Source organism: Danaus plexippus, chromosome 10 (assembly GCF_018135715.1).
Source record: "Danaus plexippus chromosome 10, MEX_DaPlex, whole genome shotgun sequence".
In the NCBI taxonomy this organism is placed as follows: Eukaryota; Metazoa; Arthropoda; class Insecta; order Lepidoptera; family Nymphalidae; genus Danaus; species Danaus plexippus.
Window position 1 is genome coordinate 5041194 of NC_083543.1, and position 26750 is coordinate 5067943.

At 36.9% G+C, this 26750-nt stretch overlaps 1 protein-coding gene across 5 annotated transcripts in view; it reads right to left on the bottom strand.

Moving 5' to 3' along the window:
• Window positions 1-26750, bottom strand: part of LOC116767078 (uncharacterized) — a 55223-nt gene that overhangs the window by 11983 nt on the left and 16490 nt on the right. For 4 of the 5 annotated variants that reach the window (XR_009752667.1, XM_061521465.1, XM_032657244.2 and 1 more), the window contains exons 2-16: window positions 21566-21743; window positions 21231-21333; window positions 20400-20515; window positions 19654-19808; window positions 18812-18976; window positions 11241-11289; window positions 10650-10811; window positions 10056-10348; window positions 9673-9824; window positions 9400-9602; window positions 8984-9323; window positions 8538-8680; window positions 8275-8379; window positions 7763-7901; window positions 5912-6112 (exon numbers count right to left, since the gene is read on the bottom strand). Coding sequence is in view for 4 of the 5 variants with exons in the window: in XM_061521465.1 (XP_061377449.1) it covers window positions 5912-6112; window positions 7763-7901; window positions 8275-8379; window positions 8538-8680; window positions 8984-9323; window positions 9400-9602; window positions 9673-9824; window positions 10056-10348; window positions 10650-10811; window positions 11241-11289; window positions 18812-18976; window positions 19654-19808; window positions 20400-20515; window positions 21231-21333; window positions 21566-21743 (2504 nt within the window). In the remaining variant the exon portion in view is untranslated. The remainder of the gene's footprint in view (window positions 1-5911; window positions 6113-7762; window positions 7902-8274; window positions 8380-8537; window positions 8681-8983; window positions 9324-9399; window positions 9603-9672; window positions 9825-10055; window positions 10349-10649; window positions 10812-11240; window positions 11290-18811; window positions 18977-19653; window positions 19809-20399; window positions 20516-21230; window positions 21334-21565; window positions 21744-26750) is intronic. The other variant, XM_061521464.1, reaches the window with a different exon arrangement.

The following is a 26750-nucleotide window of genomic DNA, read 5'->3' on the forward strand; positions in this document are numbered from 1 at the left end:
TTTTTTGCATATAAAAAATATGTTTTAATAACTTGATAAGTAGAATGAACTCCACGAAAGCTTTATCTTGGAAGGTTTGAATCGTGGCGCTGTCCATAAACTTTAGGTCGTTTATTAACTTTTTAGATTTTAATTCAACTCACATTTATTTATATACTTCATACCCAGTTTGCTATCGAACAAAATAAAAGCAGTTTCAAGTTTTATGTTTATAAGTATGTTTGTTACTCATACAAAAACTTCAGAACCGATCTAGATGAAATTTTTTAATGCCACACTGGTTGAAATGCCACACTGGCTGTTGTGTATCACTGTTATAACTAGTATAAAATATACCTTTGAGCTTGGCCATTGAGCATGGTGACAACTTGCGCCACAATGCCCTTCATGGGCGCCTCCTTCTCCAAAACTCCAGTTTTATCCATCCTCATGACCACGGTTTCCGTCAATCGTCTTATATCACTTTCACACTTCACGTATCATGTAGAAGTAGTAATAAACAAATAATAGTGTTTCGTATTTTATCCTGAATTTATAATTAATATGTAAAGTATTGCCGAGGAACTATTTAAATGATACCAAATTAATTCTTAGTCAATTTCTTCAAATATATTAACGTACTCCATAAAAGAATTTGGTACGCCTACCACAAGTCCAATTTGGTTTTTGGTGCGTAATATATTAATGTTGTTCAAATACAGAAGGATAGTATTTATTGTTAAAAGACCTTCAGACGCAAATTGTCACTTTATGAAAACATGGCCTCAAAAAAAAAGAGAAAAAATGAAACTTGCGAAACGACTGAGACGTCTCGTTCAGCGTTTTGTGCTAAACAATTATAAGCTTGCGTTGCAAACTTCGCTTAATCCTTAAAAAAATCGTAAACTATAAATGTGTCAATGAATTTTCGCTTCTCTTTCAAGGTAAACTTTATATAATTTTACTCACTATGTATATTTTTATAAAAATCTGTCTGATATAATCTAACAACCGTTTAAAGAACTCGTTTATTTAATATATAGGAACACAAAGAAAGAATAATAACATTAAAAATTGTAGCAATAAAATTAAGATGCGCTTGGAAAGCTACGGGACCACTCATTTACTATATTCTAAGAAAAGTGTATGAGGAAAAGCAATCAAAATTAAATTAAAGCTTGCAATAAGAGCAGAAGTTTGTACGCTAATAATTCTACGTCAGATTTGCCTTTCAAAATGATTAGTGACTGACCATAGATGAAGTTAATATGCAATAGATATAAGCGAAACACAGATTAATATACATACGGACAGAGATCTTAAAGTAGAGTTTCAGCCTTAACTACAAGCGTTTAAGAAATATTTCTAATAAACATTTTTTTTCCAGTATAGTACTTTTGTTAGTGTTATCGCCTATATAGGTGGATAACATATCACTCATTGTACAATATAGATAGGCCATATCAAAGTACTCAATTGTGTATACGCACATTCGATTATAGGAAATAGTTCAAAAATCGAGTATTTTACCATTCCTACACTTATATTTTATATAACCACATTAAAAACTTTCTAAATTATGTTCGGTTTAATACAATTTTTATTCACAATAATACAAAGTAGAAAGGAAGTGTTTCGTTATATACATACACATAAGGAATTAGGCGGACATAAAAAAATATACGATTCTAGAAGACGTTAATGGAAAGAAAGCTGAATAATATTAATACCAAGTTGTTAACCACAGATTAATACACATCTCACCGAGGTTCTGTAGAATATTTTATCATTTCAAACATTTAACATATGCATCACAAAAAAAATGTAAATAGTTAAACACGATCGCTTCATTACTTTATCCGTACTTTAAAAGCTTTGAATTCCCGAAAGTTATTCAATATTGCTATAGCAACGAGCCAATACAACATTATGAACAGTAACAACATAGACATAACAAATTTTTATTTAAAAAATTCATATCGCAAAACAGGGAATAACTAATATTGCAAGCATAACCTTCTTTAATGTTTTAAGTTCCGTTTATAATAGTTTTGTTTTGAAACAAAGAGACAGAATAGGTTTGTTAATTGCAGGCGTGGCTTTTGTTTACATATCAGCTAATAAGGAAGTCATTATGCACTAACATTCCCGTATACTTAACATCAGCTCTCGAGATCATTAGAAATATTTTACTAATACTGCTGTTATAAAAAAAAAAAAAACATTTTTTGACGGTAGATTACATAAACAGGGCAATTGAATAGGGTAACAGAAATATTGAAATGACGACTACATTAAAGTATAAATAAAATTATAGTCATTATTCCAAAGTATTCTAATAACTGATGTATGATCTCCTATTTAAATTGATAATAAAGGTAGACTTAAGATTATTCTGTTCACAAAACCCTTGATGGAATGAAGGGAAGAAATAAATCTTTAAATACAAGATATCCCTTTATACTTTAACATCTGTTTGAAGGTGGAACAGATGTTTAAAAAGCTATTGGGAACACTCAATTGAATGTAGGTACCTCAATACATTTTTTTTGTTATTTAGCGTACATATAAATAGAGAGCGTCAAAAAATACAAACAATAAAGATAATAAATAAAAGATATCAAAGCACAGAAAATAATAGATTATTTGATAAAATTATATATGGGAATTTAATAAATCAGATAAACAACATACTACACCTTTACATAGAATATGCGAATCCTATAAAAGGTGAATAATTAAATTATATGTCACACCGCTAAGCTGTACCGGACACGTTTTAGTAAACGAGAAATTAATCTAGTTACACTAATAACTGAACCTATTTCGGCGTTCAATGACCTGAGTATTTTTGATTTAGTGTCACGTGTTTAAAAGCGTCCGAGTAACGTACGGACGCGCGCGCGTCGCATCACAGACTACATAAGCCAGCGAGTGTAAATGGTATTCTGTAACCGCGGGAGATGAACCGAGAGAGAAACAGCTGCGATCCGATTACCTCATGGTCCAAGGACCTTTCGACACAAAGCTTACCGTAAAATGTACCTTGAAATTCGGAACGGAACTTCAAACTTGCGGCTATGCGCATCTGCCCTTTTTTTTAAAACTAGCTCTCTTTGCGAAACAAAAACGTATTTCACCAATTTGCGTTTAGTTAATGTGTTAATGTACCGTTACAGTAAACACGTGTAATAATGTCCATCATTAAAAGTTTGAGCGTTTATAAGTTTTGAAAGAAACAAATGGTTTAGAGAAAATCAACCATGTGACTAAAGTTAACAGAAAAAATAGCCAAGATTTTAGACCCTCTTGAAGTTTCTAATTTTATTTCTATACTGCTAAAATAAAGAAAACATTTTATAATTAACATTTTTGGAGTAAATTTCTTATAGAAAAAGCTTTTTTAACATATTCAATGTGCATAAAGTTTGTTCCATTGCCATTAAATTGATTATAAATATGTATTATGATCCTGTAGAACCAGAGTTTTATGTTACATTGACCGCGAAACCATAAAACCTTAGTTTACACGGAAGCGTGTCTAAATTTATCATTTCATAAGCTGTTATTATACACGAAACTTAATCCTTTGATATAATATTTATTCATAATTCTCACTATGCCGTCCTCTAGACGCTGGGCAACGATTCCCATTGTTGTGCAACTGCCATTGTATTTGATTGTTGATAGTAGTTATTTTAGTATGAGTTTGACCTACAGTATACACCTTTGTTTTATGATTACCGAATACTAACAGTACTAAATAATATGTTCTATTCTCAAAATAACTCTTAAGTGTAGGCTTCAACACCGCATTGATTTTTTTCTTTAAATCACTGTCAGTTGTACTTAAATAATCTTTTAAAGATGACGTTTGCTTAAAAGAGACTGTTAAATAATTAACTTTTGAACGGTCAATCGGCTTTTTACATAATTTGCCTAAATTATATAATAAGCTATAATAAGGCTCAAATAACTTTGTTTGAATAAAACTTACGTAAGAACGTGTTAGAAAATTTCTAAAAGTTATATTCTTTAACATTGTTTATTTTAAGTTATGTATAAAATTAGATGGCAATAGTATTTCGCAATTATTAAAATATGTTTTAAAATATATATTTTTTACACTTTAACTAGCAACTATTGAAATAATTCAATACCTTGACATTTCAAGTAAAGCCTTTCTTAAAACAATCCCAATATGGGTGATTCGTAACGCATTTATTGAATAGAATTAACGTTTAGGCAATTTCATATAATAAATGTCTTAATTATATTTTAAAATAAGGTCTTTCTATAAAGCCGAAGATTAACTTACTATGGGATCGGGAATATAAAACAGAACTGACATAATTATGTGCATTGGTCTATTTCCTTTGTAGTACTGATTTCTTAAAGATTCGGTTCTCTAAAATTGTCGTGACAAAAAAAATATTAAAGACAAACTGTAAATTGTCTGATGGCTACAGAATTTTTTGTCAACCCTAGTAATGGATTAAACGCTGATGTTATGAAATCTTAGAGATTTAAACATTGCGAATTATGAAAAAATTGCAATATCATGGTTTGGCCACAGCAGGTTCTGTACAATCTAAAATTATTCAATCAGTCCTTAAGATTTTAAAAGATTTGCCTATACTCGCTTAAATTATAAAATAATTTGACCATTTTATGATTTCTATATAATTTGGAATGCCGATCATTACAGTCGACTTATAAATTCCCTTGTAAGTTACGACTTACAATACGACAATGTTTTGTTTATGTTATCACAATAAGTGTAGCTTTTTTAAAATCATCTTTTACTTGGGTTATTTTTAATCTCCGACGCAAAAAGAGGGGTGTTATAAGTTTAAAGTAGATTGTGTGTGTGTGTGTGTGGGTGTGTGTGTGTATCTGTCTGTGGCTCTCAAACAGATCTGCTGATTCCGGTAATGTTTTTATGAATTTCGAATCGCCACTTTTCCTTAAGCTGGGTCTTTAGCTATGTAATATCGATACATAGCTAAAAAATGTCAGCTATTTTTCGTAATGATGTAATTGTAAGGTATTTTTGGCCTATGATTGCTAAATTAAGTGCTTCAAAAGTTAGATGACAATTAATGCGTAGGAGCTTTATAAAATGTAATATAATTTTGTTATTAATTTTAATGAGACGATGATTTAAAGGTTTTAAGAAGTGAAAAGTAAGTGTTTAAGAGTTTGAATTGATTACCAACAATAATACTAGTTGTTCGTATGAATGTTTGCTTTCTCAGAATCTTCGTTGAATGGCATTATCTTTTGCTTGTTTTAATAAACATTCAAACACAATAGCATTCTATAAATACAGATCGTTACCTTACTTTATTAGCAAATATTCATTTGCCCCATGATTAAACAATATGAATAGTTTTTTTTTTTACAAATATTTAAATATTCCGAGCCCATCGTCACTTAAACCAAATATAGGTACTTTTTTTATAATACCACAAAAAATAAAATATATTTTATATTCCTTATCACACAAATGATAATTAGCTCTATTATAAATCGACTTCTATCAACTAGCGGTTGTATTACATAGAGTTTTTTTTTAACAAACCAGTTGTATAGAACCTCGTACAGCGGCGGTACCGCTATACGAGTGATGTCTCTAAGGAAACTGTCTGGCAGATTACACCTATGTAAAATGGAACAATGTGTTAACCGTCATTATTCATGTATATATGTACATATAATACACTGAGCAAATACTTAATACATTTATAAGTATAATAGAAATTCAGACCTGATATTGGTATTGAGATTAAAAATTTATATATATTTATTTCAATGAAATAATATAAATATGTATGACTCAAATTCCGGTATGATGAAAATAAATACACCTATTCCTGTCCTGTCTTTCGTAAAGGCGTCTGTCTTTCGAATCAAGAGAATTTAAACTCACCCAATATTGCTAAGACTATTGGTACTCCCAGTCATGGATTCAGCCTTCCCCTGAGCCATAGCAGCGAGTTGTCGATCGAGGAGATTGTTTTTCTCCAACAATTGACTCCACTGTCGGACAGCTGCCTTAGATGATGCTAGCTCTTGGTGAAGTTGTCTCTCATCCAAAGAATTTAATCCACTACGAAGAGAACTGTCCAGTCTGCGGAAGATAGACAAATTAACAAGGTAAGGATATCATTTCACCTCTGCAATCGCATCAGATAAGATTTATATTTATAACCTGATGGATGTTGATAGTTAATTTGAACTTGTCAAAAATTTGTCCTAACTGGAAAACGCATCCACATATTTTATAAACACCATAATAAGGAAAAATAATACAGTACAGTACAAGCACTTAGTACAAGTTAACATTGTCAGGCTAGACGAAAGGTTTTCCATTTCTTATTCAATAAGATACGTTAATACTATAATGTACGAAGATTCATAAGTGAAAAAATTTCAACGCTCAGTTTGAAGTGTCATTATTAAGACTATAAAAACACATCATATCTATGTTTAAAAGTAAATTATATGTTATAAGTCATAAATAATGTAATAACTAAAAACACTATTAAAGGATAGGAACGCGATTATTTGAGTTCTCGTTTTTGTTCTTAAAGACGAAGTATTTAAAGAGGGCATGCTATAAGTTATGGCTCTCCAATATAATTTTGAAATTCTTACTTAGTTTTCAGTCCGCTTATTATAGTTAGGGTTGTTAAGTTAATTTTTATTCTGCATTTCAGATAGATACAAACTACACCTAACTAAATTAATGATAAAACCTAGACAATGGCAGGTAATAAATTATTTTCAGCTAAAGATTGTATCGCTGAAAAAGAATAGAAAGCTGTGTTTTAGTGTTTGAGGAAGATTTTAATGTTTTGTTAGTTATTTTTCAAGTTTTAGAAACAACTTTGATGCATGTAGAGTGATGTCATAATCGCTAGCCTGAAACGTGACTTCATAACGAGTGTGTGTCTGATCTGATAAATTTTTGCTCTTTACCCAAAGATCAACGATCTTAGAAGACTGTAGATTGTTTCGTATAATCCCCCTAATATAGGGATTCTTAATTTAATATAAAAGTATTATATTATTGATTAATTTGAATGTATTTTTTTTTATTTACAATTTATTGTTTTCCTTTTAAAAGTAGATAATTATTATGATTAGTATCTTATTCCTTTCCTCATATATTCCATAGAATATTAATGACTTAAATAACATGAATATTCTTTGTCTTAATGTTACTTATATTTATCTAGTGTTAAGTAACAACTTTCACTCATAATCGTTATGAAACCTAAAAGATAATGATCACTGGAGATTAGAAAATTAACATGTGATGCTAATGAACATATTCAAATGACAAGACAATATAGTGAGGGGAAAATTTATCAATATTGAAACATACATACTACATTTTTACTACGATGTTTATATTTAATATACTGCTGAGAAGCCCACAAAGAAATAATTTGTTTAGAATATGTATATGAATGTAATTATAAGAACATTTATATATCTATATTGAGAGAGCAAAGAAAACATTGTCTCAAACCGGTTATTCCAATTAATCTTTTTTGCATATTTTCCGACGTTTATTACGGATTGGCATTTAATTAGTTTGATTGAATTTAATTTAATTTGTTCCAATGAGCTTTTAAATATCCCGCACTATGGTTTATTTAAGTAAAAGTTTTTAAAATTTTAGTAAAGCTCCCTGATAGGTGATTTCTTTGTTAAACTAGAAACATTCATCAAACTTAATATAATAAATAGTAAATCCCAACACGTGACTTACCTCTCAATGTAATCATCAACGCTCTGGAGGCTGGTGATGGACCTGGCTAAATCATTGTCCATCATGAGGTCGTCGGACGCAAGGCTGGAGAGTGTGTCCAGGGACGGAGTCCGCTCTGTAGGGTGACGACTACCACCCACTACAAGATGACATACGAAATTATATAAAAAAAATATTTAGTTTTTTTTTCACCTAGAACTTCAGTAATAAGGTAAAGGTTACATGTAAATATATGACATTTTTTATACGGTTATATATTTCAGCGATTATATAATAATTTGCACCTTTTAACTTTTAGATTTTCTAGCCCATCCTCATGATTTCGTTCAGTGATAAATTAAACAAATTGAAAAATGTAATTTCATTATTATTATTACTGTTTGGATTACTACATGTACTGGTTAGTTACTTTTATTTGCTTTATAAAAAAAAAAATTCATCAGATTTGCTTGGAGTCATTGGTATTATATAGGAGAATTATCTAAAAGTGTTATTAAAAATCTATGCTATACTTTTTCGACTGCGCTGAGCTTGAGGACTTGAGGTAATTTGTTCTCTGGATCGCCGTTGCTTGTCTGAGTCTGCTCGCTTGACAGATGGACTTCCTTGATTGTTTTCTAGAAAACACAATAAATTTACGGATTAATTATCATAATTATGTATTTAACACCATACATATATATAATAAAACCTTTCAGTAAAGTAAATTTTTAAATCATCCTTATGTTTGTTTATAAAAAAAGGTATATGTAGAAAAAAAAATCTAATGTCTTACTTCTAAAGAGTAATGCTGGTTGATCGGCGATCTCATCATCAAAGAAGTCTCTTCCGTCGGACAGCGAAAGCGACCCTGATGCATGCGTCGGTGTCCCGGGGGATGGAGGAGTATCCTTATTGCTGGTGTCGCCGCTACCGTTACTACATTCGACCAAAATGATACACTTCTTCATTAACATGGGAGATATGAGATCAAAATCAATGATCCTTTCAAACGGCAGCAATGTCAAAAGATTTATTTATTTATTCTAAACCGAATTAACACTATATTTATAAAATGTTCCTCACTACTTGATAAAGATATTATTTAATTACATCATATAGTCGAAGTATTCTTAGTATCTTTTATTTTCTTTTTATTATATACAGACTTCAATGAATTATCTTAACAAAACTAATAAGACTAGAATTTTGTATGAGTTTATGTTTGAATATTTATCCTACCTTCCCTCTTTCACTGGTAGCAAGGCTTCACCGTCCACTCTATCATCCTCCTCTATTATGGGTTCAGGAGACCTAGTTTTCGTGTTAGCTGTTTGATATGCACTTGATATAGACGGAGCGTCCCTTTCAACGTGTAAGTCATTGTTCGAGTCACTAGTACTGGTCGACGATATCAAACTATCAGCTGGTGATGTTTCATCATCAAGGAGACTTTGGGTTGAAGTTTCTAAAGCTGACATATCGAATTTAGACTCCTCCAATGTTAGGGTCAGAGTATGTTGGTCAGTACTCTGGTTTGTGCATGTGCTTGTCGTGCTATAATTTGATCCTGTCATAGAACCTAAAGACAAGTGAATTATATGTAAGTGATAAAAGTTTTAGTTTTAGAAGAAATTATAATGTTATAAAGTTTATACCCATCATAGTTCCACGGAGAGCGTCATGTTGACTCAGGGTTAGTGATTTCATCAGTAATGGATGTGGAACGGGAGGCTCATCAGCGATTACTATCGTTTTAATGGGAACTTCGGATTCAGGAAGTGTTTCCTTTGTTTCCAGTTTGGATTTGTCATCTTCACAGCTTGATACGCTGAGTGCTAACGAAACATCGTCTTGCGATCTAAAATATTATAACTGTATAATAATATATTCTTTATAGATACAAGATTCACTGCTATCTCAAACCATACCTCGTTGCCATTGCCTCTCCTGCAGCATGACTTTGCCAAGCACTACTATTACCGAAATGACTTGCTTCGCTCTTACAAGAGGGACTCGACTCCTTGCTTGAATCAACTGCTGTCGGTGATGTTATTCCACTTGATGATTTTATAAACGATTTCTGGAAGAAATGAAATTATCATTGTCATTTCCTATTATTTTAGGTCTTTTTGTTCCATATTATTTTTATCATATCTATTGTTGTCAAAATATCCTATACTGTGACCTACCAAATATCTTAAAATTATTAATAACTTTTTTTGCGATAATAATAATCAAATAGAATGACTAAGTCCCTTCGTCTATTATTTTACAGTTTTTTTTAAACTTTATTACTTATTTATTCATTTACCTGTTTGTTAAGTATTTCAGGCTGTGCTCTGTCTAGGACAAATTTCTCTTCATCTTTGAATTCGATGTTTGTTTGAATTCTGCTAGGCCTACTTCTATTCCTGTATCGATCTAGAGTGGACATAGGTGAGTCATCTCTTTGTACTGGTTCGATAAATGCGGATTTGGTTGTTATAGGTGATGTTGGAGCAAAGGTAGGTTCTGGCATTTCATACTCTGGTGATGACTCTTCGTTAAATGAACTTGGTAACTTTGGGAGTGGAATGACCGCGTGACCAGTTACTACCGCGTCATCTGAAACCAGCAAAAAGGATTAACTTGAAATCCAGGACGCTTTATATTATGTAAATAGCTTACAGACGTCACAACTAATACAAGGTTTAACTGAATGTTACCAAAATTCGTTAAAATCTAAGTGATAGCAACTTGAAAGGCAATAAATTTTAAAAATTAAATATAATCAGGATTCTTAAGTAAACTTTAACCATCAACAACAAATAACAAAAGTCATGATTTTTAGCCTTTATAAGTGATACTTATGCTATATTACATGTATGCGTATTATATTACATGAATGTATATTTTGCACACATACCCATTATATCAAGATCAGCTACTTGCAGTTCTCTGAGGTGGAAATTATGGGTTCCTCTCATCACCATCTCCAGGTTTCGGGGTCGTCGTCGAGAGCGTGGTGATAGATCGGCCTCGCCACCCGTCCATACGCCAGAATCACAGGATACCGCGGATCCTGTGCCTTGAAAGAACATTATACAGAATATTTTTGGCAATTCATTTCATATCACCAATGCTTGACCCTACCCCAACCTCTGGAAAACAAAAATCTCTCCCGTAAGTCATCATACTATATATGGGAAGTTTGTATGTGTGTGTGTATTTGTTACTTAATCACCCAAATGCGACCGAAACTTTGACTACTTTTGTATATATTATTCTAGTACTGAAAGTTGAATGCCTTTTATTTTACTTTTTTTATTTGTAAAGCCATTGAAAAACTTTTTAATTTTTGATCATATATGATAATTTCTAAACTACTTATTCTCCAAAATATTAGAATTTTTTCCGAACACCATTAATGTGTTGAAAAAAGTTTTTTTTAAAGAAATTAAATTTTATTTTTATAAACAAAAAAATAATTCATAAGGACACTAAGTCCAAATTGTACCTTCTCTCCAACCATCGACAGCGCCGGCCTTTCTTGTGTTGTTGACAACCTGAAATATAAAACCACTTTTGTAAACACTAAAACTTTCACTCTACTTTCTAATATAATAATTAAAACAATAACCATTTTATATTATATCATAAACATAATACAAAATAACGATGCGACAGCTTTCACGTTTCAATAGACTATGTCGAAATGTCCCTTTGAGAATCGGTAAAGCACAATGCACAAGAGAGTAACAAACCTAAATATATCTTAAGATCTAGGTAACATTCACTTATACTGTAGTTAGAACTAAATTTAATTTGGATGACTTACAAACTAGCAAATAATAAAATTATTCCAAGACAATATTCGAAAAATATATATTACCAGCTCAAATTAATCCTTTTAGCCAAAATAAATTTAATTAAATTAAATAAAAAAGAGAAGCGTGTAATGTAAGACGGTTTCAATTTCGTTATAAAGAAACTCAACACAGATAAATAATATTAATCCCGGCGTCGGGACGTGACGACCCCATCGCCCACCGGGTAACCGGTGCAGTCAGTCAATAGGGGAGGGAGCTTGACCTCCTTGGGTCCAGGTTAGCGGAAAATCCCCCAGAAGAGCAGTCGCTGGCCCTAGTGCACTGTAAGTCACGGCCAATAATCTCTTCTCGGGGGGTGGACTAGAGGAGTATTATTGTTCGGAGCTCTGCAGGATGGGTCGCTCCTGCCCTATCGAAGTAGTCGATTAGGCGAGGACGCGACCACACCCGCTTAGGTGTAGGCGCATCTTAGCTGGCTTTGTTTTGTCTCCTTATTCATTAAAGAGCAAATCTTTCGGCAGGTCCGCTGATTCGGGTTGGCCGGACAGCGGACGGAGGCATGTTTAATGCCGCTGTCGAGGGGCTTGGCTTAACTGCCCGGCCTCAGAGGAAGGACACCTCTAAGATAAAAAACCACCCAAACCTAAGTTTCGGGAGCGCGGCGAGGGGATGAATGGTCGTTGGGCATACGGTCGTTAGCGCTCCCACCTGCTGGTACCTGCCGCCCCCAGCAGTATGTAGGCTTACCCGGGTATTTAAGCCTCTGCCCGGGGTGACCTGTTTTGCTTTATACTCGTGGGACCAAAATGGAGAACTTATTAAATAAAACAAACACAAAAAATGACGTAGTGGGTGGAAAAGTACCTCTGGTACTAATTGAGCAAATGGGCGTGCTGCCGGATTCCGATAGCGCGTCAAGCCGTATGAGTGTGGCGAGCGTAAATTCAAAACGCTTACGCAAACGCCCGAGGGAGGGTGCAGACTCAGGGACAGACTCGGTCTTAAGTGACACAGTAATGCCAGCCCCTAAGGTCGGTACCAAAAAAAGAGGGAGAGGTAGGCCTGCTACTACGGGCAAATATGTTGGTATCGGTCAAACCAGGCGTGAGGCTGCGGCTGCAATGAAAGCCGCAGCAGTCGCCGAAAAGTTAGAGGAGGATGAGCGACAGATTGCGGCTCTGACGAAAAAGGTGATGGAAGGGAGAGTCACTCGCCTGTTGGAATCTTCGTCTGCCGTCTCTGACATAGGAGTTGAGGCAGAAGAGCTACCTGCCTCCGATCTTAATCAAAGAATGGCCGACGCGGTTGCAGCAATAAAAAGGGTGAGCAAGGTCTCCAAGGGCCTTAGCGGCTGCAGCCAGAAAGCACTTAAAGAGGCCACGGCCTCCATTCTGGAAAGTGCTCAGGTGCTTTTAACTCGCACTACAACGGAGGAGACGGTGCTGCTGCGGGCCCAGAATGAAAAGCTCACAGCGCAAATGGCGGAGCTCCGAAAGGAGCACGAAGAGCTCAAGGCAGAGATGGCCAACTTCCGTCGCGAGCAGCTGAGGCGGGAGGTGGGTCTTCCACACGCAACACCGCTACCGCAGTTGCCGTCACAGCCGTCGAAGCAACAGACGTCACAGGAGATGGAGTTGATTCGCCTGATCCGTCAGGAGATGGCGAGTTTCAACGCGCGCTTCTCGGTGCTTGAGGGGAGGATTTTACGTCCCCCCATAGCTGCAGACCAACGTAGCACATCGGCGACGATATATGCGGCCAAAGCCGCAGTGCCCCGTGCTGACCAAGTGACTGCTGCCACACAAAAGATGACTGCTCCAACTGCCGCCTCGCAAAAGGAAACTGCGGGGCCTAAATCGAATAGGCAGTTAAAAAAAGAGGCCAAACTGGCCAAAAAGGCAGGTGATACGGCTCCGCGTGTACAAACTGTTAGGTCAGGAACGCGCGAACCCTCCACTAGAGCTGAGGCGGAGTGGACAGTTGCGGGCGCCGCCAAAAAACGTAAAACGGCTCGCCAGAGGGCCAAAAAGCAGGCCCAGAAGGAAAAAGCGGCGGACAAGTGCCAGACCGCGAGGCTCAGTATACCCCGCTCTACAGCAGTGGTTCTCACTCTGAAGCCAGGGGCGGAGGAGAGGGGCCTCACATATGCCGGGATCCTGGCAAAAGCGAAAGCTGAGATTTCGCTTAGTGATCTCGGTATAACGGGTCTCCGGTGCAAAACAACTGCTACCGGCGGTCGCCTACTGGAGATATCGGGATCTTCTAGTGGTCCCAAAGCAGATGCCCTCGCTGATAGACTTAGGGTGTCTCTAGGCTCGGATGATGTAAGAGTGTCCAGGCCAACCAAGTGCGCAGATCTGCGCATTTCAGGCCTGGATGATTCTGTCACGCAAGAAGAGGTCACCGCTGCCGTCTCCAAGCTGGGAGGATGCCCGCCGGATCAAATAAAAACGGGCATGATACGCCGGGGTGTATCCGGTCTCGGGACAATTCTTGTCAGCTGTCCCGTAGCGGCGGCCAAAAAGATAAAAGAAAAACGGCTTCAAGTTGGATGGGTCTCGGCGCAGGTCGTGCTCCTAGCTCCAAAGCCATACCGGTGTTATCGCTGTTTAGAAGAAGGACATGCAGGGGCACGCTGTACCGCTGGGGTAGACCGCAGCCAATTGTGCTTCCGCTGCGGTCAGCCCGGTCATAAAGCTGGCACTTGCACTGCCACGCCGCACTGTGTCATCTGTGCGGCATCTGGCAAGCCAGCCGACCACCAGACTGGGTCAAAGGCCTGTGCCCGGCCCAAGAAGAACAATACTAGGAGTCAACCGGCTCATCCACCGGCTAGTATCACGGATAGGACCAAGAAGGCAACCAGCTCCTCCCAACCGGTTCACCCGCCGGTTGCGGCAGTACATTCGCCGAGAGTCAGGGAGGAGACAACCGCCATGGACACACAATAATGGCCCTACGTCATCTCCTCCAAGCCAACATAAACCACTGTGCCAGGGCTCAGGATCTCTTGCTCCAGAGTATGGCGCAGTGGTCGATCGATGTGGCAGTTGTCGCTGAACCTTATATTGTGCCACCTAGGGATGACTGGGTGTGCGATACGAACTGTTCGGTAGCGCTGATTATGAGGTCTGCCGCCAACACCTCTCCTTTCGAGGCGGTCACCCGAGGACGGGGTTATGTCGCGACAATGTGGGAAAAAGTTATGGTTGTGGGGGTGTACTTTGCCCCCAGCCATTCTCTCGCCGACATGGAGGATATCATCCTGGAGTTGGGCACGGTAATCAATCGCAGCCGTCCTTGTCCCGTGATTGTCCTAGGGGACTTCAATGCCAAATCTACGGCTTGGGGTTCCCCAGCTACGAATGCGCGGGGTGAGTTAGTGGAAGAGTGGGCAGTCGAGCAGGGCCTGCTTCTCTTGAACCGAGGCTCCGTGCAGACGTGCGTGCGACAGCGGGGTGGGTCTATAGTGGATCTTTCATTCGCTAGCCCCGATCTTGCGCGCACTGTCCACGACTGGCGCGTCCTAGAGGAGGTAGAGACGCTGTCCGATCATCGATATATTCGATTTAGCGTCTCCACCCAGACCTCGGTTGGGCCGGTTCAAGAGGCTCCGGTGGGCATTGGAGATGGTCCGCGTTGGGCGTTGAAGCGGCTGGACAGGGAGGCTCTTCTCGAGGCTTCTATCGTGAAGGCTTGGCTGGACTATCCAGACAGGCCAACCAACATCAACGAGGAGGCGGAGTGGTTCCGGGAGAGCATGTCGCATATCTGCGACGCTGGTATGCCCCGAGTTCGGCCTTTACCATCCAGGCGTCAAGTGTACTGGTGGTCGCAGTCGATTGCACAGTTGCGCATCGCTTGTACGCAGGTAAGACGTCGGTACGCGAGGTTCCGAAGAAGGAGACGCCGCGGTCCCTTTACAGCGACGGCAGAACAGGAAGAGGCGGAACTATACAACCGCTATAGAGAGGCGAAGAAAGCCCTTCAGCTAGCCATTGTCCAGGCAAAGACCCAGGCCAACAAAGTGCTGTTGGAGACTCTGGATCGAGAGCCGTGGGGACGCCCCTACCTCATGGTACGGGGCAAGTTGCGTCGATGGGCTCCCCCACTGTCCCGAAGTCTCCAACCACAGCTTCTGGAGGAGGTGATTTCTGCGTTGTTTCCGTCGAGACCAGAACACACGCCACCGGTTATGGTTTCACCTCACAATCTGCCCGACGCGGAAGATGGTATTGAGCATGACGTGCCCGAAGTGACCCGGGTAGAGTTGAGAGTGGCGGTGTCCCGCATCAGGAACACCGCTCCAGGACCCGACGGCATTCCAGGCCGTGCTTGGGTCCTAGTCATGAAGGCTCTCGGGCCCCGTCTAGCGAGGCTCTTAACCGCATGTTTGGAGCGGGGCCAGTTTCCCAGCCAGTGGAAGACAGGAAAGCTGGTCCTACTTAAAAAGGAGGGGCGCCCCGCAGACTCACCATCTGCGTATAGGCCAATCGTGTTGCTGGATGAAGTGTGTAAGATCTTTGAGCGAATCATCGCCAGTCGCCTCGTCCAGCACATGACAAGGGTGGGACCGGATTTGGCGGACAACCAATATGGTTTTCGCCAGGGGCGCTCCACAGTGGATGCGATCATGCGCGTGAAGACCCTCACGGAGGAGGCAGTCGCTCGAGGTGAGGTGGTCATGGCGGTGTCGCTCGACATCGCCAATGCTTTTAACACTTTGCCCTGGAACACCATACGAGAGGCACTGCGGTACCATGCGGTGCCGCGTTACCTACAACGCATTGTCGAGGCATATTTGTCAGAACGATCTGTGGTGTACCCGGGTCGAGAAGAATGGGGTCGACGAGAGACGTCGTGCGGCGTTCCGCAGGGTTCGGTTTTGGGGCCGCTACTGTGGAATGTAGGGTACGACTGGGCTCTACGCGGTGCGCTTCTTCACGGTGTCGGCGTCATTTGTTATGCCGACGATACGCTAGTTACAGCGCGTGGAAAGTCGTACCGTCAAGCGGCCATACGTGCAACTGCTGGTGTCGCGCATGTCGTGGGAAGAATACGGCGGCTAGGCTTAGAGGTGGCATTGCACAAGTCTGAGGCCATCTGTTTCCATGGGCCAAGGATGAAGCCGCCTTCGAGGTCCAGCATCACAGTAGGCGGAGTCTCCATCGCTGTCGAGTCGACAATGAAGTACCTTGGACTAATCCTCGATAGTCGGTGGAACTTCGGGCCGCACTTTACACGGCTTGCCCCTAGGTTGTTGGTCACCGCTTCTGCACTCTCGCGCTTGCTGCCCAACCTGGGGGGGCCCGAATGCTCATGCCGGAGACTCTACATGGGGGTCTTACGGTCGATGGCTCTATACGCTGCGCCCGTGTGGGCAGAGGCCCTGACGGCCCGCAACGTCGCTGCGCTGCGAAGGCCGCAGCGCGTGATGGCTATTAGGGTCATAAGAGGGTACCGTACAACCTCCTTTGAGGCAGCGAGCCTCCTAGCCGGATCCCCCCCCTGGGACCTCGAAGCAAAGCTCCTCACGTCGCTCTATTGGTGGCGCGTAGAGGCGGTCGAGCGAGGCGAACGCCTGATGCCTCGACAGATTGAAGCACGGAGGGCGGAGCTCCGCCAGGTCCTAGTGGCAGAGTGGCAGACGCGCTTAGCGCAACCCACGGCCGGTCACGCCGCTGTAGCGGCGGTAAGGCCTGTTCTCGAGAGGTGGCTCAATAGGAGCCACGGCGCCCTCAGCTTCCGGCTGACGCAGGTACTCACCGGACACGGGTGTTTCGGGAAGTACCTTTGTCGTATAGGCCGGGAGCAGACGTCCCAGTGCCACCATTGTGGTGACGGCCGCAATGATACGGCGCTGCATACGTTGGCGGAGTGCCCAGCTTGGGCCGAGCAGCGCCGTGACTTGGTCGCGGCTATAGGCGATGCGGGAAATCTCTCGCTTCCGACTGTAGTGTCTGCTATGGTAGGGAGCGAGTCAGGGTGGTGTGCCGTCGCCACCTTTTGCGAGGCTGTGATGCTCGCAAAGGAGGCGGCGGAAAGAGAGAGAGAGGCTGCCTTCTCTCTCCCCTCCCGCAGCAGACGCATTGGGCGCCGAAGGGTGGCCGAATTCCGGCCACCGTAGAGCGCGGCCTGTGGACGACAGATTCGGGGCATCGTGTCGTCCGAACAGTTGCAGGCTTCGAGGCGGCGGCGTGTGTCCCGCGCGCGCCTCATAGTTGAGTCCTGTGGCCGGGTGACGGCCGCAGAGCGGCTGACGGGGCCCACCTGACCATCTGGTGGGTCAATACTTGTCGGGGGGGTGGCGACGAATGCTTTGGCGATACCCGCCCCTTTGACATACGGGTACATGAGGAACACGGGTTGGTTTTTAGTCAGTAAGAGTCTGACAGTCCCCTTCGCCCTTCCCCGAGGGCGACGGGGCTCCATGAGGATTTTCCAACCCGAAACCAAAAAAAAAAAAAAAAAAAAAAAAAAAAAAAAAAAAAAAAAAAAAAAAAAATAGATAAATAATATTAAAGAGGTTATTTAATTGCTACACTACATGCAGGGGATACGCAACTTGCTCACAGTCTCTTTCACTATTCTGTCAAGTGTGACCGGCTTTGTTATTCAGATTATATTAATTAATTTATCTTTTAAAGCAAACCGAAGAATAATTTAATCTTGTTATCCAAATGGACTTATTAATATACAGAATAGAAAAAAATTAAATCATGAATCTATTTATATTATTTATAATAAAAGAAATAAAAAATATCTTGTGATCATTATCTCATGTAGCACAGACGAATGCACACTGCAATGATATTTTTACTTTGGTTTCAAAACCAACCGCCCTGAAATAGATGACGGATGACCTATTTCTGACTTCAATGTAATATGATTTCTTCTGCCTATAACATAAGGTATATAATAAGATGTAAATGACACCCACGTAAATATAAAAAGAAATTTTTGTTCCAAGGGAAGTAAAGTATCATAATATCATATTTTATTAGGTGCTTTACCATTCTCTCGGCTTTGAATGACTTCGGCTATTTTGAAATAAAACAACAACTTACTTTTTTTTACTATGACAACGTTACGTCAGCACCGGAATCATTTGATTATGTATTTAGTTCGATTAATATTATTTTCTATGGAATTTTTTACAGCTCTCTATGATAAATAGTAGCGCCTCTTAGAATAAGTTGTAGTTTTTTTGTTAAATACTAAAAAAAAATTCAAAAGAGATTGAGAGGAATATCCTCACCTGTTTAGTAGTTTTAGCATCAATGTTCTTTACGGATGGATACTGGGGTCGAGGCAGTTGATTCGTCTGGAAGGTGTATTTTCCAGGTGGCTTCGCTTCAGACAACGAGCGCGGAACAGACGTGCCGCGGACATGGGACTGTTCTGAACGTTGCTTACGACCATCCTTATAATGCAATATATTTTGATTCGTTTCATAAACAATAATTAAATTGGTTCAAGAGCAAGTATAGTCCAAGCATTAACAAAATGTTTGGATCAGTAAAGTAAACAATCACGTAATATATTACGTGTTTGAATTCTTTACTGTTAGCATGTCAAAGTCTATGTCAAGGTTAATGAAACGCTTGCCTTCTTAACAATAAACCTATTAGGACTTAAGCATGAACACTATTGATTGGTTAATCGTTGTGTCAAACAAATGTTCTTTGTTGAATGCTATCCATTTCGGTGGAGGTTTACCGTAAATATATATTTTTCGTTTCGCAAAATTTTAGATCAATAGATGTCAAACCAACTTAGACTATCCACCTGGATTTATATTAGGCTTCATCCGCTCAATCCAATTCTAGACAAGATTCCTAATATATCGAACCGGAGATTGTGTTGGCATAAGAAGGTTGCAATCTTCTGCTATACAACATACTATGCATCTATGTTGAAGTTGAGCTCAAAAGTAAAATACAAAATAAAGTACAATATAAACCTAGCAGTACCAAAAGTCAATCTACGTAACAGTTCTTAATTTGTCAGAATGAAGGCAACGCATGGAAGAAATATTGCTTCGTTCGTGTATTCGCAACTGTAAAATATATTCTGCCAAATTCATTAAGGAAAGCTTACTTGCAAGGACAATTGTTGCGGCTGGTACGTTAATATGACAGTTTGCTTGGTGACAGGTTTGGGAACTCCAGTGGAACCGATGATGTTAGTGACGCCAGTCGAAGACACTTGAGTTGGTATTAACGGCAGGTTATGGGTGTTGGGGTTTCGTTTCTCTGCGGATACAAGAATATGAATTATAACATTAACTATGAAATAAAACTGTTATGGATTGGTTGAGCCAAATGAAAATTATCTAGAAAGCTTTCTTAGTAATTAAAAACATATATGTATTTAAAGTCTACTGTAATGGATTCAAATTAGTTTGTTGAAGATACCTTAAATATTGAAGACTAAAACTAGCCTTAACTGTGAATAGTGCCAATATGAACATTGAAAAAAAAAATTAAAATTTCTTTCTTCGTCTTATATTCTTAAACTGAAGGTACTCAATAAAAAAAAATTATTGACTACATAGTAATACATCAAGGTTTTTTTTACGCGTTATGATGTCTTGAAGTCTCTAAATTATCTGTAAGAGTTTCTAAAATTCTTGAGTCCTAAATTACATTCAAAATCTAATAGAGTTTTACCAAATTAGTAATTTTTTTAAAAAAAGGTCATGACGCCTGATATTGAAAACTTAAGTTTTGTACGTAAAACAGTTAAAGGTTTTATGTCTTGATGAACTGTTTATAACGAATGCAAAGAATTTTAATATTAAATCAAAAACTTAAATGAAAATGATGGCTTTATGCAACACAAACCTAGAGCATTGTTATTGATCGTCTCCTTGTCTTTGGGCGGAGCGAAGGCGTGTTCAGCGACGACGCTCACGTCACTAACCTTCGCCGTCTTACTGTGTGGCTGTCTGAAACCGAACCTAAGGGATTAAGACGTACTGTAGGTACTGTTTGAAATACAAATGTGTTAGAAATCTATGTTTAAACTTTTACAAAACAAAAATAGCTAGAACTACAATAAGATACATAGGAGTACTAATAATAAAATTAAAACCCTGAGAACTGAAGCCCTACATTCACATTTTATATTAATTTCATGAAGTTTTGAAACGTATTTAGCTAGTAATTATATATTACATATTATTAGATATTTAAAAAGATTGCCTCTGTTGTCGGTTTATGTAACAACAGGAAAACAACGTTATTTAATTAGCAGAATAATAATTATTTTTAATTATGCACTTATCATTATTGTTATACTACTATTTTGCTTATTAGTAACGGAGGTCAAACATTACTAAATTAAATAAATTAAGGCGCCTATAAAATTTTAATAGCACCGGTGCTATTACTTCATTTGCGTTAAAATTAAGGAATTTCTAAAATTTATTTATTACAATTTTATTGGTGTTTGAGTTAATTCTTCAAAATTTATAATATTTATAATGAGCCCTCGTCATAAGTGTCAAACCAAACTTCTAGATCTATTTAATTTAGCTAAAAAAACATCAGTGTCTCTTGTAATAGAAGATAGCATAGAGAAAAATTGTAATTACTATTAAACACAAATCTAATTAAACACAATTCTTATATTTCAAATTTTAATATGTGCCTTAACTTGTATTCAAATATTACCTATTTGAACGAAGAGGTTGGCCGGATGTTTCCTTTCTCGGTCGGGCGAGTGGAGTCGATCGACCCGACAATACCTCCTCAGCTCTAAGATCTTCAGTGGAGCCTAAAATATTAGAAGTATTAAAAAACATGATATTGAAATAATGATAATATTATACTTATGCCACATGCACTTGAATTATTAATGTGTCTTTTATTAAAATTATTTCACTTACTCACGTCAGTCTTTATGGAAACACGCCATCACATTTAGTATTTAACAAACAGAGACGTGCATGCAACTACAAAATTAAAATAATCATGCAAGCTTGTCATTTATTTCGTTTTATACAAACCACCATTTCCATTTTTGTCTTGAGGTTTTTGTTTTCTTCGCGCGTTATCATCAGCACGTGAACTGCTTGCTGGCCTTCGACGGAACCCGAAAGATGTGGCGACGCCGCGGGTTGGTTTGTTGCCGTTCCCGCTCGTACTTTTCTCCCGTTTCTTTGCCCCCTTCGACTCAGAGTGACCCTGGTATTGAGAGATGTATTGGTTACAATCTGACAGACATAGCCAGTTAGCAGTTGTAGTATGCTTACAAAAATGAGTCCTCCTTGGTAAGTTCAAACTAAACATTAGGTATATTAACAACAAAAAGCAAGAAATATTTTATAAGTAAGATGTTTGTTGCTTTAGCTTAAAAAGTTATTTACTAGATTGTTTGGCCTTTACAATTTAATATTATATAAGTACACAAACGAGTTCAAGGCAAAACGGCTGCACAAAGTTCTTAACTTTGTTACATTTAGGTATAATTACCGTTTTTTTCTAAAAAATATTGAGCTAAAAATATTACCAAACAGCTTTTTACAACCTGGTAGTTGAGTTTTGAAAAACACAAGAAATTAAAACGTTGTTTATTTTACTTAAGATGGATACTAAGTATTAATAAAAAACATGTTTGAAACAAGGAAATAGTCCGGGTTCTGATCCAAATCGCGACCTTTAAATACGCTTCCTTTGCTGTCTGGAAATGATAAGGCAATTAATGGCTTTGATAGGCTGTAGTGCGAAGAACAATGAATTTAGTAAGGTTGTAAATAAGTATTAATTATGGTTTAAAAGCATGAAAGCATTAAATGGAACAGATTTTTAAAACTTCACATGATTTTTGATTTATATTTTGATAGAATCATGAGTTTGCCCTTCCCTCTCCCATAAAATTGCAACAAATAGACTGAAATCTATATTTTATTGACATCTATAAAATAACATTGAATAGTTGTATCGTAGAGTTTATTTCATCTGGCATTCTAAGCAAGTGATTATCACAAATAAGGAACGACTCAAGCGGATACCAAACAATGGTCTACGTTCGTGACGACAACTTGACATATTTGGCACTTCGATGTTTCATGGCCTTGTAGTCTTAAATATTATAATTACATTATTCAAAAGATATGATAGTATAACTATTTGTTATTTATCATATAAATTGACCGAATTTTATTGTGTAAAAATTTGTACTTTGGTAACTACCAAGAGATATACTTTGGCGTGGAAAAACAGAAACAATGTTATTCTAGTAATCTAACACAGGAAAAGTAATGATAAACAGATAAACGGAATAAAAAACAAAATGAAGTTTCTCATATATACATATATTATATTTAGTATGTACCTACACGTTTCGCTGGTAAATATTACATCCTACAAAATAATTTAGATTTTTTAAATTTAATTTCTTCATAATATTACTCCAACAGAGCATCAAACTATTAAAGCTATTTGCATAATATGAATTAACAAAAGCGGAAGACCACATTCAAATACCTGGAGCGTGTTAAAGAAATCTGAATACATTCTCTCTTATTGTGATCATTTTCGAAATGGTAGCTGGTTCTTGATGCAATTAAATTTTCAATTGTAGCAGCATAGTTCGATATTTCATTATTATTTTTTATATTTCTTGATATTAATAGTTAATTTCTTGATAGTAATATTTAATAACAAATATTTAGTCCAAGCCTTTGAAATTTGAAATGAAACAAAACTTTGATATGAAATACTAATAGCAGAATGATATTAAGAAATTGTATAAAATATTATACAATATATAGTTGTAAAATAAGCGTTATGAATGTTGTAAAATTAATTTTATATAATTTATAATTATAGATGGATATATTTAAGTTCAACTTTTGGAGAAATAAAAGTTCAAATTAAGAACGTGACATTTCTATTATGTATCATATACTAGGGTTCCACGTTAGCACTTTTCATTTAATCACCTTTTTTAAATAATAGAATTATATTAAAGCTTCTTTATGGTAATTTGATGTCGATTGACAACAAAAAAACCAATATTAAAAATAGAATAGAAAATTTAAAAATGAAAAACTTCAAAAAATATCATAAAGATTCTGCCTGACTTCATGAACACTGTTTGAGTAGAAATTATTCTTTTTTTAAAACCTCCTATTTAATTTTTTTTTTATTATTACATCTGATTTCTCCTTCCTCTTGTAGTATATTTAAATCTCCAGACTTAACTCTGAAAAGCATGATGTTTTCTTCTTCTGTTTCAGGTGAATTTTCTAATAGCTCTACTTTTTTCATCAATCTAACTGCACTTAGTATTAACTGTCTTTCTTAATGTTTTATTTATTTGTCTTTTTTCTGTCTTTTTGTTGAACTTTGTCTAGCACAATATTTTCAAATATATTTGCGTAAGGACACTAAAACTTTTAATAAAAGGAGGAAGAAGGGTTATAACCCTTCGTTATAGTGAAAGACGATAACGGAATATAAGGTTCAACTATGATATTGAACAAATTATAATTGCATTTTATTCACGTCATTAATCAATGTAGTCTGGCCCTCCCATGACATGCAATAAGATAAATCGCCACGGTCCATCGATTTCCCCAATGTAAATACCAAGCTTATATATACATAATTTTATTGTAAACATTTAAGTGAAACGGTAACGTATAGAAACCTTTTAAGCCTACACATAACCATTTACAACAAAAAATTTAGGCCATTTTTTTGCCCAACGAATTTTTTTTTTAGGATCATCAAATACGTCTGAGATAGATTTCATATTCTTAAAGAGGGCCGAAGCTATATAATTCGACGTTTAAGGATTTCTGATACTAAAACGTTATTAATAGATGTGTGTAACGGACTGCCTAGATTTGCCTACTTTTCACATTCTATACTTCTAAGATTTTCAACTGCTTATTGAGGTTAAAATCGATATAAAATTATACTGTAAAATAATTTTAAGTGTTCTGTAAATGTTAGTTATTGAAAAGAGTCAATTATAAGTTCCAATCGATATTTTCTAGGTTTATGTGATACGTGTGTTTATTTAATGCAATTCTATAAGTAACCATGATCTGAAATTTACGTCGAAACGAAACATATTTTTTAAGGTCTTACTATTTTTTGTTAATTATTAATTGAAAATATAAATTCTGCTGTAGTTGTAATGCATGAAACTTACTAAAATTCATTGAAAAATTAATATTTTGTGGGAATCCAGTGAACGCAATTCATAAGGCCAGACCTCTTAATGTAATTAAGTTATATATAGTAATAAAATAAAGTATGATTTGTATATAATAAAAATACAAGTCATTGTGTAATAATTTATACAAAGCGGACTAAGATTAACACAGACAAGGTTTTATTTTTATATAATGCGCTTTGATCCGAAAAAACAAAATTAAAACAGGTTCTGCTATAAAGACGATACCGTCTGAGCAACAAGTTTACCATTTAACGTGTTAATGATAAATACAATATTCTAGCACCAACAGACTCGATATTTATTACTGTATGTACATTTAACTTATTGTTATAATTGAGGATTTAAACTTGGCTCTGTATTAGTTTATTTTAACTTTAAACTTCCGGTACTGGTCTATCAAAACTTAAACAGAAAGTGATAAAAAGAAAATAACGTTTTATAAAATTTGCTTTGTATAAGAAAGTTTACATAACTTAATCTATTGTGATGTTTTTGTCGATAGAAGCGTACGACTTATCGAAATTTATTATTACGGTTAACATAGAATAGGCCTAGAATGGGTTTTGAACTCTGTTATGATAGGAAAGCGAAAGTTTGACGATCTTTAGAATAAAGGACGCGCACAAGTTGAGGTAACGGTCCAAAGAAATCAATTTCGTTAATGGCTTAGCCATCGGCTTCGACTTAAACTTTGAATAATTTTAAAAATTATCGATTTAGTATAACAGTAGAAAGGAGTTAAAGTTTTATTATTGATAATCTCATACGTTCAAATTAACGGTATGAGATATTTTGAACACAAACCTTCACAATTCTGAAGATTTGAATATGTAAAATAGAATTATGTTTAAGAACTATGAATTTCTTTAAATATTACTATTTGTAAATACAAATAATCAAATATAATCTATGGAAACTCAAAACTAGTAACGACAGGAACTAAAATTATATTTTTTTTATTGTCTATGCTTATGTCAATGTAGTTAGACATTTCCCAGAGTACTGATTATAATCATAATTCATTGATATTATCTAAAAGCTTGGATGCAGGTTGCCGATACAGCCCGTTATAAGCGAACCTCCAACAAATCAAAAATCTTTGTGTTAATTATTTAATTTGTGAAGTTTGAGTGAAAACTAAATCCGATTATTTGTTTTTATTACTGGTAATTCTTTAAAACCGCTGGTTTTAAAATTAATATCTGGCTAAGGCTTCAATTATTAACTTTCTATAAATGTTTATAAAATTTAATAATTGATCGAATAATCGATCAATCGATGATAACTGTATCAATAAGTAGAACACGTCCACTAATACTGGATTTATAACTGTGGAAATTAAAAAATCCCGAATACATGTAAATAATATTTTGTCTTTTTCCATAACCAAGAATCTACCAAGAATCGCTAATAATAATTAGTTAGTAGACATCCGGTCGTTTTTAGGTGTAGTATCTTTAAATTAAAATACAAGTTTAAAATCATAAGTTAACAACATTTATCAACAATTCTAAGCTCGTTTGAAAATAACGGAACAAAACAACGCTAACGTGAGGGCATTGTCGCTTGTGGTCAATACTAAGTACTACTAATATGTTTTTACGTAAAAACTTGTTGAATCAAATACGAAAATATTGAATCGTAAGTTCGTATTTCACTTCAGCTAACAGACATATTATATTTCTTTCGCTTTCTTTAAAAGTTTTTTAAAAAAACTGCAAAATAATATTGGGTGCAGGAGAATGTAAATATTTATATTTATAGCGGCACTATAGCTCACCTGTGCATTAAATACCAAGTTTCTATAATAATCTAATCACCTTACGTGTTGCAGATTGCAATTATACAGGACATCTGACAGAAATTATAAATTGAAAACATACATGTAATGCCAGACATAACACATTCGGTCGAATTACGGCAGATTCTTTTTTAGTCAAAAAAAGCCTACCGGTGAAAAAAACGACAGTTATGTAATTTGTACAGGCGATTTCATTTGA